This window comes from Chelonoidis abingdonii, chromosome 8, assembly GCF_003597395.2.
Source record: "Chelonoidis abingdonii isolate Lonesome George chromosome 8, CheloAbing_2.0, whole genome shotgun sequence".
Lineage (NCBI taxonomy): Eukaryota > Metazoa > Chordata > Testudines > Testudinidae > Chelonoidis > Chelonoidis abingdonii.
The window spans coordinates 55,846,914-55,862,904 of NC_133776.1; the positions used below are offsets into that span (position 1 = coordinate 55,846,914).

At 45.5% G+C, this 15,991-nt stretch overlaps 1 protein-coding gene across 1 annotated transcript in view; it reads right to left on the minus strand.

Annotated features, from left to right (window-relative positions):
* Window positions 1–140: 140 nt before the first annotated feature.
* Window positions 141–15,991, minus strand: part of LOC116818669 (ovotransferrin-like) — a 55,611-nt gene continuing 39,760 nt past the window's right edge. The window contains exons 23-25 of the mRNA XM_032769799.2: window positions 10,539–10,675; window positions 9,134–9,188; window positions 141–3,952 (exon numbers count right to left, since the gene is read on the minus strand). Coding sequence (XP_032625690.1) covers window positions 3,736–3,952; window positions 9,134–9,188; window positions 10,539–10,675 — 409 coding nt within the window. The 3' untranslated portion in view covers window positions 141–3,735. The remainder of the gene's footprint in view (window positions 3,953–9,133; window positions 9,189–10,538; window positions 10,676–15,991) is intronic.

Genomic DNA, 15,991 nt, shown 5'->3' on the forward strand with positions numbered 1-15,991 from the left:
AAGGGCTATTTAGTGCCCTGATAATACAGAGCTGCCATATTCTGCCTGGCTTAGCACTGTTGGTGGACCTGGTGAAAAGAGAAGCCAGGAAAGGACAGCAATAGATGGCTGCTTCCAGCACTGAATGACGACTCACCACATGTAGCCAAACTTCTTTATTTAAGTAACCACATTTACCGAGAATAATTTAAAAGCAAACACAGGCTCCTAGGTCCTCGCCCCCTATAGGCTGGGGCTTCTCAAGGCGGCGGCTGCTGGTAGCAAAAAGGGGGGGGGGGAAAAAGGGGGTAAGTTCTTCATTCCTTGCTTCAGCATTGCGGGCACAGACTGACCAGATCAGACAATTGCCCTGGCTAACTAAATTCAAAATGTGACCGGTGACATAGCTCCAGTAACGTTCTGTTGCTGAAAAGTTTATGCTTTGAAATCGAAGAGCACAACATCCTTAATGCAAAAATCATTTGTCTAGTGAACATCCAACTTGGCTCCTCTCTTGGCCCAAGAACACGTTTTTAAACCAGAGCAGCCTGTGAAGGACCTGTCTCTTAAAGAGGCGTTGGAAAGTGTACTGTCTTAGCATTCCCAACTCAAAGCGGAGCCATGGGAAGGGATAGGGGGAGCAATATATTTGATCCTCCCAACTGCTGCTGTAATGAACAGGGCTGGTCACAGAGTTTTGAGAAGATTCACCTAGTCCCGCAGTTTTGGATGCAAAGCCCAGCTCAGACATTCACTTCTCTTCAAGAAAAGATGCTGTTTGCAAACAAAACACCTTTCTCCAATTGACGGGAGTAGCACAAGTCGATCTGCTCTTGCTGCACAGCTTTACACACCCATTAGTGCTAAGGAGAGCAGAGTGTACAGACGTCAGAGAGAAGAATATGTGGATACAGAATGTAACCTTTGACAGAAGATATGCTGTGGTGTATTGCTTGACATGGCAAGAAGGGGTCCACAGAGAACATCAGGCTGAAAGTAATGAAGGGAACAAGATTTGCCAGGAGCAAAGTTCAAATACTGAATTCTTACCAACACAGCCAAGCAGAGGACCAGCCACCACCTCCCTCCCACCTTCCAGACTAAGAGACTGGCTGGGTTATAGATAATGCCAAATCCTGCCACAAAAAAACCCAGCGACGGCATTTCCTGTGTACCAGCAGCTGCTCTCTTCAGATACTGTATGGAGGCAAGAGTCAGCAGACCACAAACCTATTAGCAGCAGGTGGCCTCTGTTCAGTGAGCACCTCTTTGCAGAGAAGTTTCCTGTTAAGGAAGCAGAGGCAAGATGAACAATCCAGCATCACAAAGGATTCCTCCAGCTGAGCCTGCAGTGAGCTCTGCTGGAGGACACTGCTGGAGGCACAGACAATGCTCACTGCCTGAGCCCCCATTGTGAGTGAAGAAACCCATTGGAAAAAGGTCACTAAGAGGATGTGTTATCTCCACAGCAGCATTGCAATCAAGGAGTTTGCCACCACCTTCCCCCCAGCTTCTGCTGCTAACACCCTGCAGGCCTGTTTGTGGAATCTCTCCCAAGCTCAGTCAGTTCATTCTTTCCACCTTTGGAAAGAGCTCTTAGACCTAATCCAACATGCGCTAAAGTCAGATGCCGACAGGTCCTGGACTAGACCCCAACAGGCTGAGTACATCTGCAGGAAGAAGCAGACTGCTACAGAATTGTTCCTTTGCAAAATTAAGCATAATACTTGTAACACACAACAGGGCACCGCATCTGGCAACCACAACAGATCCCTTGGCTTTAAACATTACAGGGGACAAACATGTAACAAGAACTGGGAAACTCCAAGGCTTTCCCCTTCGTGATCAAGAACCTTCACCAGAAACACCTAAACTGCAAAGTCTGCTCCCATTCACGTCATGGCCTAACTGATCTTAAGCCCTCTGTGCAGCTATTCCTAGCTCCTATGACAATCACTGATTATCGGTAAACAAGAAAAAATGCCTTTAAAAGTCAACCTCTACCTCTCTTTCCAGGGTCTCGTCCAACTGAAGTGACAACACAATTCATTGTAGGACAATTCTGATGTCAAATTCTGCTTATGACATCACTGAGTCGGGGCGCATGCAGCTCCTACAAGGGGAGGGTTCTGTTCTTCAAACCTCACTGAACTGAGAGCGCCAATTCATGCACGTTTGCAGGAGGGCCTAACCGAAAGACTGAGACACAAAAAACCGGCGAAATACGTACCTCAATGAGGTTTTAATACATATTCGTTGTGCGAGTCTGCTAAAATCATCTGTAATTCCAGACCCTGCCCCAGTTAAAGATCAAGGGTGAACTCCTGGCCAATGAAGTCAATGGCAAAAGGTCCCACTGACTTCAAAGGAGCCAGGATTTCACCAGGAGATTAGGGCATCATAACATAAGATAAGAAGTCAAGCCTCTATATGAGACACACCATCTAGCTAGTCAGGTTCACTTCCGATTACTCTGGTTTCCGTTCCCTCTGTATGGGTGCTGCGCTCCTGATCCTAAAGGCACAAGTGACTCCAGAGCACATCCTGAGGACCAGCAAGCTGTTGTCCTGTCTCAAGAAAAAACAGAGCCGAAAGTGGGGCATGTCTGCATGGAGAGAGGTGAATCCAGCACTCAGGCTGGAGCCCCGGGAAGGAGAAGTGGGTTATATTCAGACCCAGGCATACAGGCCTCCCAGTAGTTTAACCTAGACCAACCATTTTTGTTACAAACACCGTTGTGTGCATTTATGAAAATCACATTATAAAACTGTACACCACTCCTGAGAAGTCATGTACACGAATGCATGAGCTTCCTTAGCACTGTGTGCTCTGCAGAAACAAATCAGCACCAAAGACTGGACTGGAGCCAAATAGAACAGCAGCCCCCATGTACACAATGATCATCAATCACCTTTACTATCCGGGTCAGATTTTCCAAGAGTTCAGCACCCACGCTGAAGTGGCCAGATCTTGAGAAGTGTTCAGCACTCTCCAGCCCCTACTATGCATGTCTGACAATCTGGTCACTTCCATATAAGTGCTTACATGAGTGCTGAGCACATCTGACAATCCGGCTGTGTGTTCCTTTTGAAAGGGAGGTGGGAAGGGGGGAGCAGTGGGAGGCTGGCCAACCCCTGTGAAAGCAGCTTTAGTACATTCCATAGCAGGCAGGGATTTCCCGGTAGCATGCGCAATTGGACATTTTAGCTGTGGCAGCACAAAGATCACAAAGTCACTGTGCCTGATTCACAGAGAACAGGAATGGGAGAAGAAATCAGACACTATGAGTAGGGTTATTAGTAAATACCATGGGCACCAGGGCTGAGATGCCAAGGTAAAGCAGGAATGGCTGCAAAGTCCAATCTTGAAATAATTTCGCTATCCAAATATAACCCTCCCATCTGTTTGGAGGCCGCCTGGGACAACCAGAGGCTTCTTACCCCAACTGAAACCCCACACTAAACTCTCTGCAGCTCAAGCACTAGAGGCAGCCTCCCAGAAGGGGAGCATGGGATAGTAACAGGAAGGGCTGCAGTTGGCAGAAATCACAGTGGCAAATACGTTCATAGGTTGATTAAACCCCAGCTCAGTGCAGGTTACAGTGCATTTACTGCTGGCACATGCCTGAAGTTCTTTCCATAGAAAGATTACATTCCGGGCCCCACCCCTTCCCATCAGTACTTCTGTATCAGATGCCAAATGCCTTTATCATTAGTTTCCCCTTGGATAGTTTCTGCCTCCCGCCCAGCCCAGCTTTCAGGCAATCTTGGCCAGCCATTTCTCCAAGTCCTCGATGTCAGCACTGCCTTCCTCCGCCTTGCTGCCCCTGGCGCTGCACTCCACCAGCTCCACCTTCATGGGCAGCTGTGAGAAGTCAAACTCCTTGCCCTTCTTCCCCAGCTGAGCCGTCCCACTGGAGGTTGAGCCATCCAAGGTGCTGGGGGCAGCTGAGCGAGTCACTCGTAAGGTGTTGCTGTTTTGCAGGAGAGAAAGTAGAAAACATTATAAACTGGGGAGAGACCCAGCCTTTCGCATGCAAAGGGGCTACCAGTGGAACAGTAAATACCAGCTCTGACAAACCTTCCTCACCCACTGCTGCAGCTTGGGGAGCGGTGCATTTAGTACTGAGCTACCAGCTAGTTCCGTGAATAAGAAAATCCCCACATGTGCACGGCTTTAACAAGAAGTTGAAAGGAGCAGGTAGGCAGGGAGAGTGTGTGCCTAGCATCCAGCTATTCTGCCCACCTGTTAGAATGCTCATGCCACAGAATATAGTCTCTTCAGGGCACTGGAGCTATACAGGAGTGTGAAAATGGGACATGGAGCTTTTAAGCTGATGCTGCTGGTTAACCTCAGCTTAGGCTGGCAGGGACCAAAAGTTCCCATTTAATGGCTGCTCAGTGAGTGCAATGAACTGTTGAGCACCAGCTAGTTCCTAGCTGGTCTGAAGAGGCCTGAGGAATGGCCTGCCCATTGACTGGCAGAGGGGATCCCTCCAAAGCAGCATGGAGATTTCATGGAGAAGCATTGTCGGGGAGCTTGCCACACCCGCGGTGTGGACTGATTCCCTTTGCATGACTATCATATTGCATGAACATTATGGTTCCTTTTAAAACTAGTGACAAAGCCGGGGAAAGTGATCTCTTGGGAAGCACATACTAGTGAACACTAGGCCATTCACATGCCAGCTACTCCCATCAGGGACTCTGGGTGAAACTTGCAGTTTCAATTCGCAGAGTCCCCAGTTCCTGAAAATACCTCCCTCTCTTTCATGAAAATCTCCCCTTCAGCAGAGTATGTCTTGTTGCACTCCTCTCTGTCTGTGTGTATAGAGTGGTATTCTGATGTGGGAGTCCTTCCCTTGCAGGCGAAAAGGCCTGGCCCCTTGTTATAATTATCAAATTCAAAATTTACCACAGCCAGTATCTCGCAACCTTCATTTGAAAGCGTGAGATTCAAAAGAAGCTGAATTTAACCTTTCCCCCCATAAACTGGGATTCTCTTACAGCAGATGGGAAGTGAACAAGAAAAAGCCTTATGTGATTTCACATTTAGACAGCCCTGGGCAAAGCGTCGGGGATAGACGGGGGTTAATAATTTATGTGCCCGTAGACTTCAGCTCCGACAGCCTCAGTAAGGTTCACACTATTTCCCTTCCCCCTCATACTACAAGCAGCTGGAGAAAATTAAGGGTTTTACGTGTTTTTGAACAAAGGAATTGCACTTAACTCCCCAAATCCTGCCTGGCACAAGAATTCAGCAGCCTTGGCAAAAAGCACTGACACCTGCTGACACCAGTGTGCTTCGAGGCCTTGGGCAGCCCTGCCTTTAGAGTGCAGAAGGCAGCGATAGCAGGGTAGGGCGTTTAGATCCAGCCTCCCTTCCGACTCCATGAACTGGCAACACCTTCTAAAGCATCTCCTCCTGGAAGGCCATGATTTCCTCACTAGTCTTGCTGCACGCTTCAGTGCACCTCCCCATCCTGCTGCCAGGAGAAGTGATATCGCTTTAAACAGCCATAAATCTTGTTATCCAGCAATGCAATTAGCCTGCCAAGAGCAGAGCCTGATACTAACTAAGAAGATTACCAAGGGATAATTAGGGGAGTGGAATTACCGCTGGCCGTATTTAGATGTGGATTAGCAGAGTCAGCTATTCAGAGGTCTGATCATTCCTTAGGAAGAATATGCTAATCTAATGCAAATAAGGAACCTAGTGAGTTCGGCAGATGGTGCTGGATTTAATTCCGGCACTAAAAAAATATTAAATTCGAACTCACATGAAAAGCTGGAGAGACGGGAAGGCTGGACAGAGAGAGAAATGCAAAGATGACACAAGGGTAGGGTAGCAAAGGCAGTGCACCTGGCCACAACAGAGCAGAGCACCACTACCACATGGTTTGACATGCTTGATATCCAGGACACTCTGAAAAATTATTGCAACAACACTGTAAAAAAAATGAATGAGCTAAGGGCTGGAGGGGGTTGTTCCTGGCTCTGCCACAGTCTGCCTGGGTGACCTTGGGCTAGTCACTTAACCACTCCATGCCTCAGTTCCCCACTTGTAACACGGAGAGGACAATCTCTCTTTCCTCTGACCTTGTGATTGCACTGCCTACTTAGACCATAATCTCTTTGGAGCAGGGGCTGTCTCTTGCTGGTTGGGGGTACAGCACCTGGCACTACAGGGCTTTACCTCATTGGGGATACTAGGTGTTGTGGTTTAAAGCAAAAAGAGGGAACTTGGAGCAGCCAGCTGAGATTTCGTGAGGCACTGTGGCCTGGTCCCTGAGGAATACTTGCCTGTGGCGCACTGGGATCCCCACCCGCAGACACTTCTGCTGAAGCAGAAGAAAACTCAGACCAACAACGGAATTGATTAATTCTAAACTGGACAGTTGCCACATTACTCTTTCATCGATTGAAACCAAATGTGTCAGTAGAGAACATTACTTAGAACATACACCGCACTCGTCACCTGCAGAGCGCAGGGTGTTCTACATTCTGCAGAGGAAAACCGACACAGAAAGGGTAAGGGACTTGCCCAAGACCACACAGTACAGGTCAGTGGCAGAGCTGAGAAGAAAACCCTCCGTTGTCCAACTCCTGGCCCTAGACTCTATCCACGAGAAGATGCTTCTGCTCACTTCCTAAGGGAGGCGAGACTTCAGAAATCAGGTAAGCGTTTGCAAGCGAAAGTGAAAAATTCCAAAGACACTCCCTCCCGACAATCTGCACTACCGGGGAAATTTATGAAAAGCAATGAAGGTGCAGAACACCATCTGGAAAGAGTCAGGCCTAATGCAGAAATGTGCGGGCATGAGGAGTCCTGGCTAATACAGGGACAAACTGAACAGTTATGGATAAAATATCCCATCACAGAGCTCAAAGTAGAGGGGAAAGCTGACCTAGCATACACCTAACCATACAGAATTACACATTACAAAAGCAGCTAGACCAGCATGTGGGGGAGAAACCTTTTTACCCTTTGGCTGTAGGATTGGCTCTCTAGTGGAGAAGAAGGTCCCTCACCTGGAGGGAATCAGGAAGTTGGGGCAGGGCAGTCAGCCCCAAAAACTCTATTGGCGTATTTAAGAGATGACTGAGGAGGATAGGCTCTGGGGGTGGCAGGGATCAATGCAGCCAGCCAGCCCCTCCTCTATTGAGGAGGCACCAAGATCAGAACACCTGACAGGGGAGGAAAGGTAAAAGGAGGGAGCTCCCCTCCCCCTTCCCTTCAGACTCTGTGAAGGATCCCTGCTAATTGTGCAGCTATCTGCTCTAGGACACACTCATGAACGAAAGCAATGTGACAGATTTCTCACCCTGTTTCTCCCCCTTAATCACAGTTCCCCATCTCTCTGCACTTCCCTGGAGTGGGGGGGAAACCCTCCTTGTCAGCCTCTGAGTTCATTTATCCCCTTTCTCCTTCCTCTGCCACACTGGGAGGCCTGAAGTTAACAGAAAGGGGGGCAGAAAGGAGGGAAGTGCTCTAAGAAAGCTGACACCGTATGCTTCAGTTGCCTCTGACAGGCCAAAGAGGAGAGCAGAGCTGGGCCTGGGGAATTCTAGACTGTCAGGCCCAAGCCAGGCTCTGATGTAAATAGTAACTCAGGCCTCTGGGCATCTAGAAAAGCCGGTGGGATGGGACTGTCGAGTCATTTCATTCCATTATTGTTACAAATCCTCAGCCCTTCTTATGCCTGAACTACTCGCCCAAGTGTGCGCAGTTTTTGTTATTTGAACCCACTGATGCAGCAAAGATCTCACTTTACAGACAACACAGCAGATGCGTGGCTGGAAAAGAGCCTGCCATGCCAAGAAGAGCCAGTGTAATGTTTTGAGGGGCCTGTATAGCAGCAAACACCACAGGAATAGTAAAGCCCTGTTCAATGCTGGGTGAGTTCTATGCAGAAACCCAGTCTCACAACATAAATAACTTGCAAACACCTAGCATCGGAACTGCAGGAAATGAACCTGCTGCCTCTTTCCCCTCTGAGCTCCATAGTGCGAATCTGTTTATGAAAGGGAGGGGCGTACATTCAAGTTGGAACAGGCCCTATTTAAATAACACTACCACCATCTACTGGACAAGGCGCAGAAGTGAATATAAAAACCAAGATCTTTGGTGGGGCACAAAGTTCCACCTTGAAGCGATTTATATGTGAAGTGTGAAATGTTAGTCTCCCTGCCCTATCCCTCACTGGCGACCCTCGGGGATACGCGAGTACTGCAAGCTCTTCCTCTGAATTCTCCATCCCCAACCATTGTTAAACCAAGACTGGATGTTTTCCTAAAAGATCAGCTCTAGGAATTGTTTTGAGGCAGTTCTCTGGCCTGGGTCAGATTAGATGATCACAATGGTCCCTTCCGGCCCTGGACTCTGTGAAATCACCATTGGGGGTGGGGGGAGAGGGCGGAAGAGAGACACGCAGACTGATGAACAATCTTAAAATACTGTTCCTGCATGCTTCTTCATGCCCTTGGGTCATAGCCTGCATTTTACAACTGATTTAATGGGCCGACCAGAGCCGACTCAGTCTGGTTACAGTTATGGGGAGCAAGACTGACTGTATCGAACAGATTCTGATTTTCTGTTCTGCGAGAAATCAGGTGCCACACTGACTGTCCCAGGAAGGGCTAATGAGCTGATGATTCCATGACTGATTAAAAAAATAGAAAAGTGGAAGGGCAGAGGAGAGGGAAATCTCTCTCTACTTATCTGCTTTGGCCTCATTCAGATTAAAGTGATGACAATTTAAACACTTAAAGGGCAGAATTGGATAGGACAACCAATAGCAGCTGAATCACCTTCCTTGTAAATAAACTCTGCAGCGTGCTGTGAACACGTAACCCACTGGAACACAGGAGAGCTCTGGCACTGCTTCTGCCACGTAGCTACGGTCCAACACTCCCTCCCCTGTGGATAAGGAGCCTGTGCGCATGCCCACATTTTGCAGCAGTGTTTTCCCTCAGGAAATCCCCACCTGCCAGGGTTGCTGCGATTTTATTAGCTCATGTATTGGCTCCTTTCTTCACTGTGAAATAGCCACACACATGCACAAAAGGAGACTTTTGCTTGACATGAGAGATCAGTGAGGATAAAATAGAGAGAGGGGCACTGAGATGTCTAACAAAATCCACCCCACACTTACAGTTCTTTCTCCAGCTGCTGCTGAACAAGCTTGGCCGATTTTGCCATCGTGATATCTAGAAAAGAAGTGGTTTAAAAAAATTACACTTGGAAGATCATTATTTTCTTTCCAAGACATGGAAAAGCGGGCTCCGTGTGGGGATGAATGCTCAGTGACAAGCCCCATCGCTATAATACTATCACCTGGTATGTTAACCAGGGCCCGCCATGTGAATTAAGGCTGGCTGGAGTTACAGTCGACAGCAAGAGCCCCTACTTTTTGCAGCAGGCCAGCATGGCAAACTGGGAATTCTGCAGCTGCCTCAGGCAGAATACAAAATGGCAGGGTTCATTTGAATTACATATGGAAGCGAACACCACAGCCAGGACAGATTCCCTTGTGTTATTTAGATATTAAATTACACTGACTTCACGTTGCCTGAGCTTTCCATGTGCTGCAGGCATCTGTCTACTGGAGACAATTTTGCAGGATAGTTAATGCTGACATTCAAATTGCTTTTCGGTTTCAGAGGCAATACTGCATAATGCAGAGGCAGCTGACACTGCTCTTGGGGCTATGTTTTATGCTGTTTGCAGATTCAGGAAGACAACTCTGTGCTCCATTCACCTTTGGAAAATTATCTTCCCTACCTCAATGGCTCGCTAATAAGCTGCCTCTCCCCGGGTAAATCCCATGCAGTTAGGATCATCAAAGCACCAGAGCCCCTAGCATAACCTGGAGAAGCAGGGCGGGTGATAGCGTTCTTACCTAGAGCTCTTTGACTCTGGAATTAATTTCCCACCCTACTTTGGTGGGGCCCAAACTTAGAAAAACCTAGTGTGTCCTGTTGAGTTTTTTCCATGTGGTCCTGTCAAAGGACATGTCTGCTCTTTAGCACGCCTGCTGAAGCCTGCCTCAGTTTCCCCTTCACTCAAGGCTCCTTAAAACATCCACACAAGCCAGATATTCAAAACATTGCAATTTATTATGTCCTACACAAAAATCTTTCAATACAGAACTCAAACTTACACAGCCTTTGCCCCAGTCCAAAGCTGGGCCCAGCCTCTCCTCCCTGAAGGCCTTCCGGCTCTTCTAGCACCTCTTGACTGGAGTTTGGCCTTTTTCCACAAACCTTCTTACTCCCTGCACTGTCTGCAGGCACCTGCCAACCCATCTCCCCCTTTATAAGGCCCAGGTGCCTTCTCTCAGCCCAGCTGGGCAGCAGGGGTCGTGGACCCAGTCTCACTTAAAGAGCCAGTCGCCCTTTGACAGGTCCCCCCGCTTTTTGCCCACCCAACACCCATATTAGGTAAGAAAAGAGGTACTAGAACACTGCAAACTCTGAGCTAACCCAGAAAGATTTGGCCTATTGAACATCCAGCCCCCAGCCCCTTAGGGCTGCAGTTTCCCAATCAATGAACAGTACCTTGCTTGTTGCAGGCTATCAGCAGTGGCAGAGCGTTTTTCTGCACGGTGCAGTCAGTCAGGACCTGGTACAGGAACTCTGCCACATCCTTCACCTCCCGCTGGAACGCTACGCTGTCCACGACAAACACGATTGCTCTGTGCAAAAGGGAATGAACACAACATAGCCATGTGGCTGGCAGGCTCAGACTGCCACGCAGCCCACATCCCAAGCCCTCAACCCCAGAGGGGGTCTTCCCCCACTGGCTTCTCACACGATCGCTCAGCACGCTTTTATTTTGGACTCGTTCAGAGCGCTCCTGACAGAGGGAGGGGCCAGCACAGGCCAAGCCTTCCCATGCAGCTCTGCCAATTCACTTGAGCCCTGTCCAGAGCTGGGTGATGAACAGACTTTTCTGTTCACTGGCAATGTCGGAAAAGTCAGAAAAAAAATCATTTCAGCTGGAAAAAAAGCCTCTCAGCTGGAACAGTTCACATTTGTGAAGTTCGAAACATAAAATGAAAGAAAATTGCAAGAAAGCACGGGCTGAGGGACATATGGGCCGCTGCTTCCAGCGGCTCCCATTGGCCTGGAGCAGTGAACCATGGCCAGTGGGAGCCGTGATCGGCCGGACCTGCGGACATGGCAGGTAAACAAATTGGCCCAGCCCGCCAGGGGCTTTCCCTACACAAGCAGTGTCCCAAGTTTGGGAAACACTGTCCTAGTTAATGGGAGCCATAAAGATTCCAAGCCACCATTAATGGCCCACACTTTGCATAGTTACAATAGGACCCTAGAGTTATACTTCATATTTCTAGCTTTAGATACAAGAATAATACATTCATACAAAGAGGATGAACACACTAACGGCAGGTTTTCACTACCTGCCGATCCGGTGAGCAGTGATCAATCTATCGGGGTCGATTTATCACATCTACTGTAGATGCGATAAAAATCGATCCCCAATCGCGCTCCCGGTCAACTCAGGAGCAGCAGCGGTCGACTTGCCACCATCCTCATGGCCAGGTAAGTCGACCTAAGATACGCCGACTTCAGCTACATGAAGTTGTGTATTTTAGGTTGACCCCGCTGCTGCTGTAGACCTGGGCTCAATAGATTATAAGCTTTGTAATGATACCTTACAAGAGACCTTTTGCATAAAGCACATTCCATTTACGTTATATTTACACTCATAAGCATATTTCCCTAAACATATGGAGTGCAACGTCTCACTCGCTTCCATGGGAGCCCACACAGGATGCACCTAAATCTGGACTGGGTGCCCTTCTTGAGCTGGGCCGGGTGCTCTCCTGGGTAAGTCCTCAAGCCAGAGATGGAGAAAGGCACCAAGGTAAGTTCACCTCCCACTACTCTCCAGAACAGTCTCCTGTAATACTTCCTGATCGTTCAATCCAGCCCACTTCTAAGCAGAAGCTGCCTACTGTGCTAGCAGGTACGAGAACAATATTATCAAATGCGTTTTCACTCCTGAACATGCCACAGTTGAACCCAGAACCAGGTGAAAGGCTGGTGCGTCAACTGACTGCCCTATCTTCCCCCTCAGGCCAGAGCCAGGCCCATATAGCTGGGCAGACTGAGTGCAGTCCTGTTACCACCCACAGAAGGTTGCTGCAAACGGAAAGCATAACGGGGCCTCTCTGCTCCACCAGGGCAATGATGGGGTTCAGGAGAGCCTGTGGATCCACTGGACCTCACCCCACTCCACCTGCAGCCAATGTCAGGTGGGGAGAGTGGAATTAAAATGGGGAAATCTCAGGGGGGATTTGATTTAAATCACTAGTCAGAAAGACTCGATTAAATCATGATTTTCTACATAAAAGTGAATTCTTGTTGGTTGTTATAACCTTAATACATATTCTTCACAACTCAGAGATAGATGTAGGTTTCATTTTTAGAAGGTACTCACTATAGATTTTTAAACATAGATCTATAAATATAGATTTATTTTGAAAACTTTTCAAATTAGTTTTACAGCTATATCAGAAAACGAATGCTTGTTTGGTTATTTCATTTACCAAAGGTAACTGAAGCAGATATTTACGAAGTCATTGGGAGGTGAATTATCTCCAATTCAACAGGTTAATCATTAATATTTGGAGGATTTTCTTGCCATGCTGTATTAGGAGTAGAACATCACAGACAGACATTTAAATTGTTTTATTTAACTAAAACAACAACATTTATGTATTCTGGATTTTTTTCTTCAACAGCAAACATATAATATTTTAACAAAACAAGCATATGAATTTTTGAATTTAGTTAAACATTCAAGTTTTTTAAAATCAGGTTTGTTTTTGTTAAAATTGTTTTTAACTAAAATAGTTAAATGAAATATTTTTTAAAAACAAAAAAAAAATTAAATCGACTATGTCAGCCAGGTCAACATGAGAAACTTAAAATATTGGCTTCTGCAGCTAACTCAGTTGTCTTCACCTTCATTTTCCTGTTTGTTCATAATCTGGAAAAGAAAACAAGCTTTCCTGCTTTTTCAGGTCCCAAACGATTTCTCAATTTGGAATGAATTAGTCCAAAGAAGAAAATATTCTTTCTACACCGGCAGAAGAAGCTACTGCTGTTAAAAGTGAGATTATCACTTTCAACAGTCTCTGAATCCAAGTGCTTAAGTGACTTCCACCAGTTCACTGGTGTGACTTTCTTTAAAACATCATCAGCAAACATATATTTCTTGAATGGTTCACCCTTAGCTCTGAAGTTTATTATAGTTGGCATTATGGAGGGATGATTGCTGGATGTCCATGTCATAGCCAACTCCTCTTCTCAGCAGTTAAGGTTTGACCCTGGACTACCGAGTATTGAGAATATTTGCAAGAAAATGAGCTGGAGATAGTGCTTGTCCCATTTGTTTTTTTAATGCTTGTAATTTAACTCTGTCATTGCATATTTTCTCTTTTAAGATCTCACTCAGTTCCTTCCAAATTTCAACAGTGTCAGCAATAAAACAGCTATTTCCCTGCATTTTGTTCAAGGCTACAGAAATAGGCTTCAGGGTACTCAGCATGTGTTCAACATTTCTCTTAAGCCCAATGTTGAGAACTTTGGCTGTGACAGTGCCATCTATTTTTTTCACATTTTTTCACAAAACTGTCATCAGATTAGGCCAGTTCTTGATATAGTGCTCAAAAACAGTCCACTACTGAGTTCCATCGCACACTTGTGGGAGAGTTAGCTTGGTTCCTCCACTTTTTTCAGAGCAGCTGCTGCAAAGTGGTTTGTTACGGGAAGTATTTTGCAATTTCAACACATTAGCCTTTATTTCTGGAACACTGAAGTCTTTTGGCTAGGAGTGCATCAAATGAGCACTGCATCCACCTATGCAACAGATAGTTTGTTAGCTTGAGACTTTCTCTTCTCTTCTAAATACACTTTCTTCTCAGTTGGATAATTTGCTTCTGTTGTGACTAAAGGACTAGGCTATTTTTCAATTTGCATAGCAACTTGTCTGTGACCAAGCTGTGGGACTATGTTACTTAGATCTTGTAACGATCCCCGAGAATCGACATTCTCTTTAAAAATTTCTTTTCATCTTGGATACATTGCAGCATTGTCTGTGACCAAAGCTGCGTACTAGACATTTGATTTTTTTCACAGTTTGTTATAGCTTTTGCTTACTTTTGTAAGTATTCTGTGTGTGCATTTCCTGATGTATCAATTGTTTCTGTAAGGAAGACATTCCCTTCTGTCTGTCACACAAGCACATACAACAGGATCATTGGGACATTGCTCCACCCATCAAGACTCAGGTTAACAATTTTACCCTCTAGACCTTTTGCACACTGCTCAATTTCTCTTTCATACACTTTATCCAGCAATTTGCCTGCCTGACATCTGCTCTGTTGGGTGGACTGTATCCTGGTCTTAATGACTGAACCATGTTAATGAAGTGTGGGTTCTCAATCATACGGAAAGGAGAGTTTGTTGCATAAACAAACCGGGCAATTTTTTCATCAATTACCTCTTTTTGTAATCTGCTGGTTCTTATCACAAACTTATCTATGTTGTTTCTGGATGATGGAGATTTTTTTTTCTTTTTGCTACAGGTGATATACTGTGGCTATGTGACATACATGATGTGACTGAAACACTATCATTGGCAGATAACTCTGAAACTATAGAAAATGATGGTGATCTTGAAGGTGGATAGTCTTCAGAATCCTGTATGTTGAGGATGGATTCTCCTAAACAAAATAAGTCAATGCAGTTATTTAATTATTATTACCATACTGCTCATTTAGTATTACTCATTGCATTCACTGACACTCAGTACTACTTTAAAGGTGAAATTGTAAAAGGAAGATCTGCCTATTTCAGCTATTTATTTTTTTATCACAACTGCATCTAAAATGATAGTACCATAGAGTAACACTATATTTTTTGCTCAAACATGAGAATTCAAATAGTCCAGAAGGAAGACAGGCAGTCCTTAAGAAAGAAGTATGAAATAAAAAAAGTTTACCAACCTGAAGATCCTGCATGTTCAGACATGTTCCTTTCATCATCTTCAACGCAGCTTCCTCCTGAGAAGGAACACTTCTCATGATGTTGTTTCATTCAGGGGCAACCAGGCCTTGCATTTCTTTGTTGCACTGTTTGCATTTTGCACACATGCCTGTCTTACCCACAGGTAGAGGAACTTCATTAAAATATCCCAAACTGGGTCTCTTTTACGGCCTGCTGCCATTATAGGTTTTCCCTTCTAGTGAGAGAATGGTATGGTAGATCTCAAATCAATGAAGGCTACACTCAGAAAGACCTCAAGACTTCTGGAATATGCTGCTCAAACAGTTTCACTTTTGTTTCTACTGCCTGTCCCTCCCTTCTCACATTTATCTCCAGACTTCTTCTCCTTGTCCAGATCTATTCCACCCCCAACAATCTTCTATTCATTGAACTTTTTGAAACTTTGCACTTTTAGAGAGAGGTAAGGGATTGACTCTGTGTACACAAATTTGCAGAGGGACAATAGGGTTGAGGTCTGTTATTTTCTCACCTCTATATATCTATATATTTATTTAAAAACATTTTTACTGTTAACAAGCATGTTACCTCTGGAGACACAAATCCACAGTTTGAGAACTACAAAACTAAGCATCTCTGATGGTATCTTCTAGACTGAGCACTGAGTCCCATTGGGTAGATAGAAAGATTAACCTAAATAATCTATACAGAAGCCCTTGGAACCCCACAAGATGGGTCCCTAATCCATGAACTATTGGAACTCATTTACAAATTTTTTCTTAAACATTACATGAATATATTGTCTCATCTTATAGAATTAGAATTTATAATCCCTATTCCACGATGAGATATCTTTGAGCTATAACGTATCTTAATTAAAACTATCTCTAGAAAGGTTTTTCCTCAAAAAGCATTTTATCAAAATAATCCCATTTAAATAAAAAAAATCCAATTTTCTAAAAAATGTTTTAAAAAAA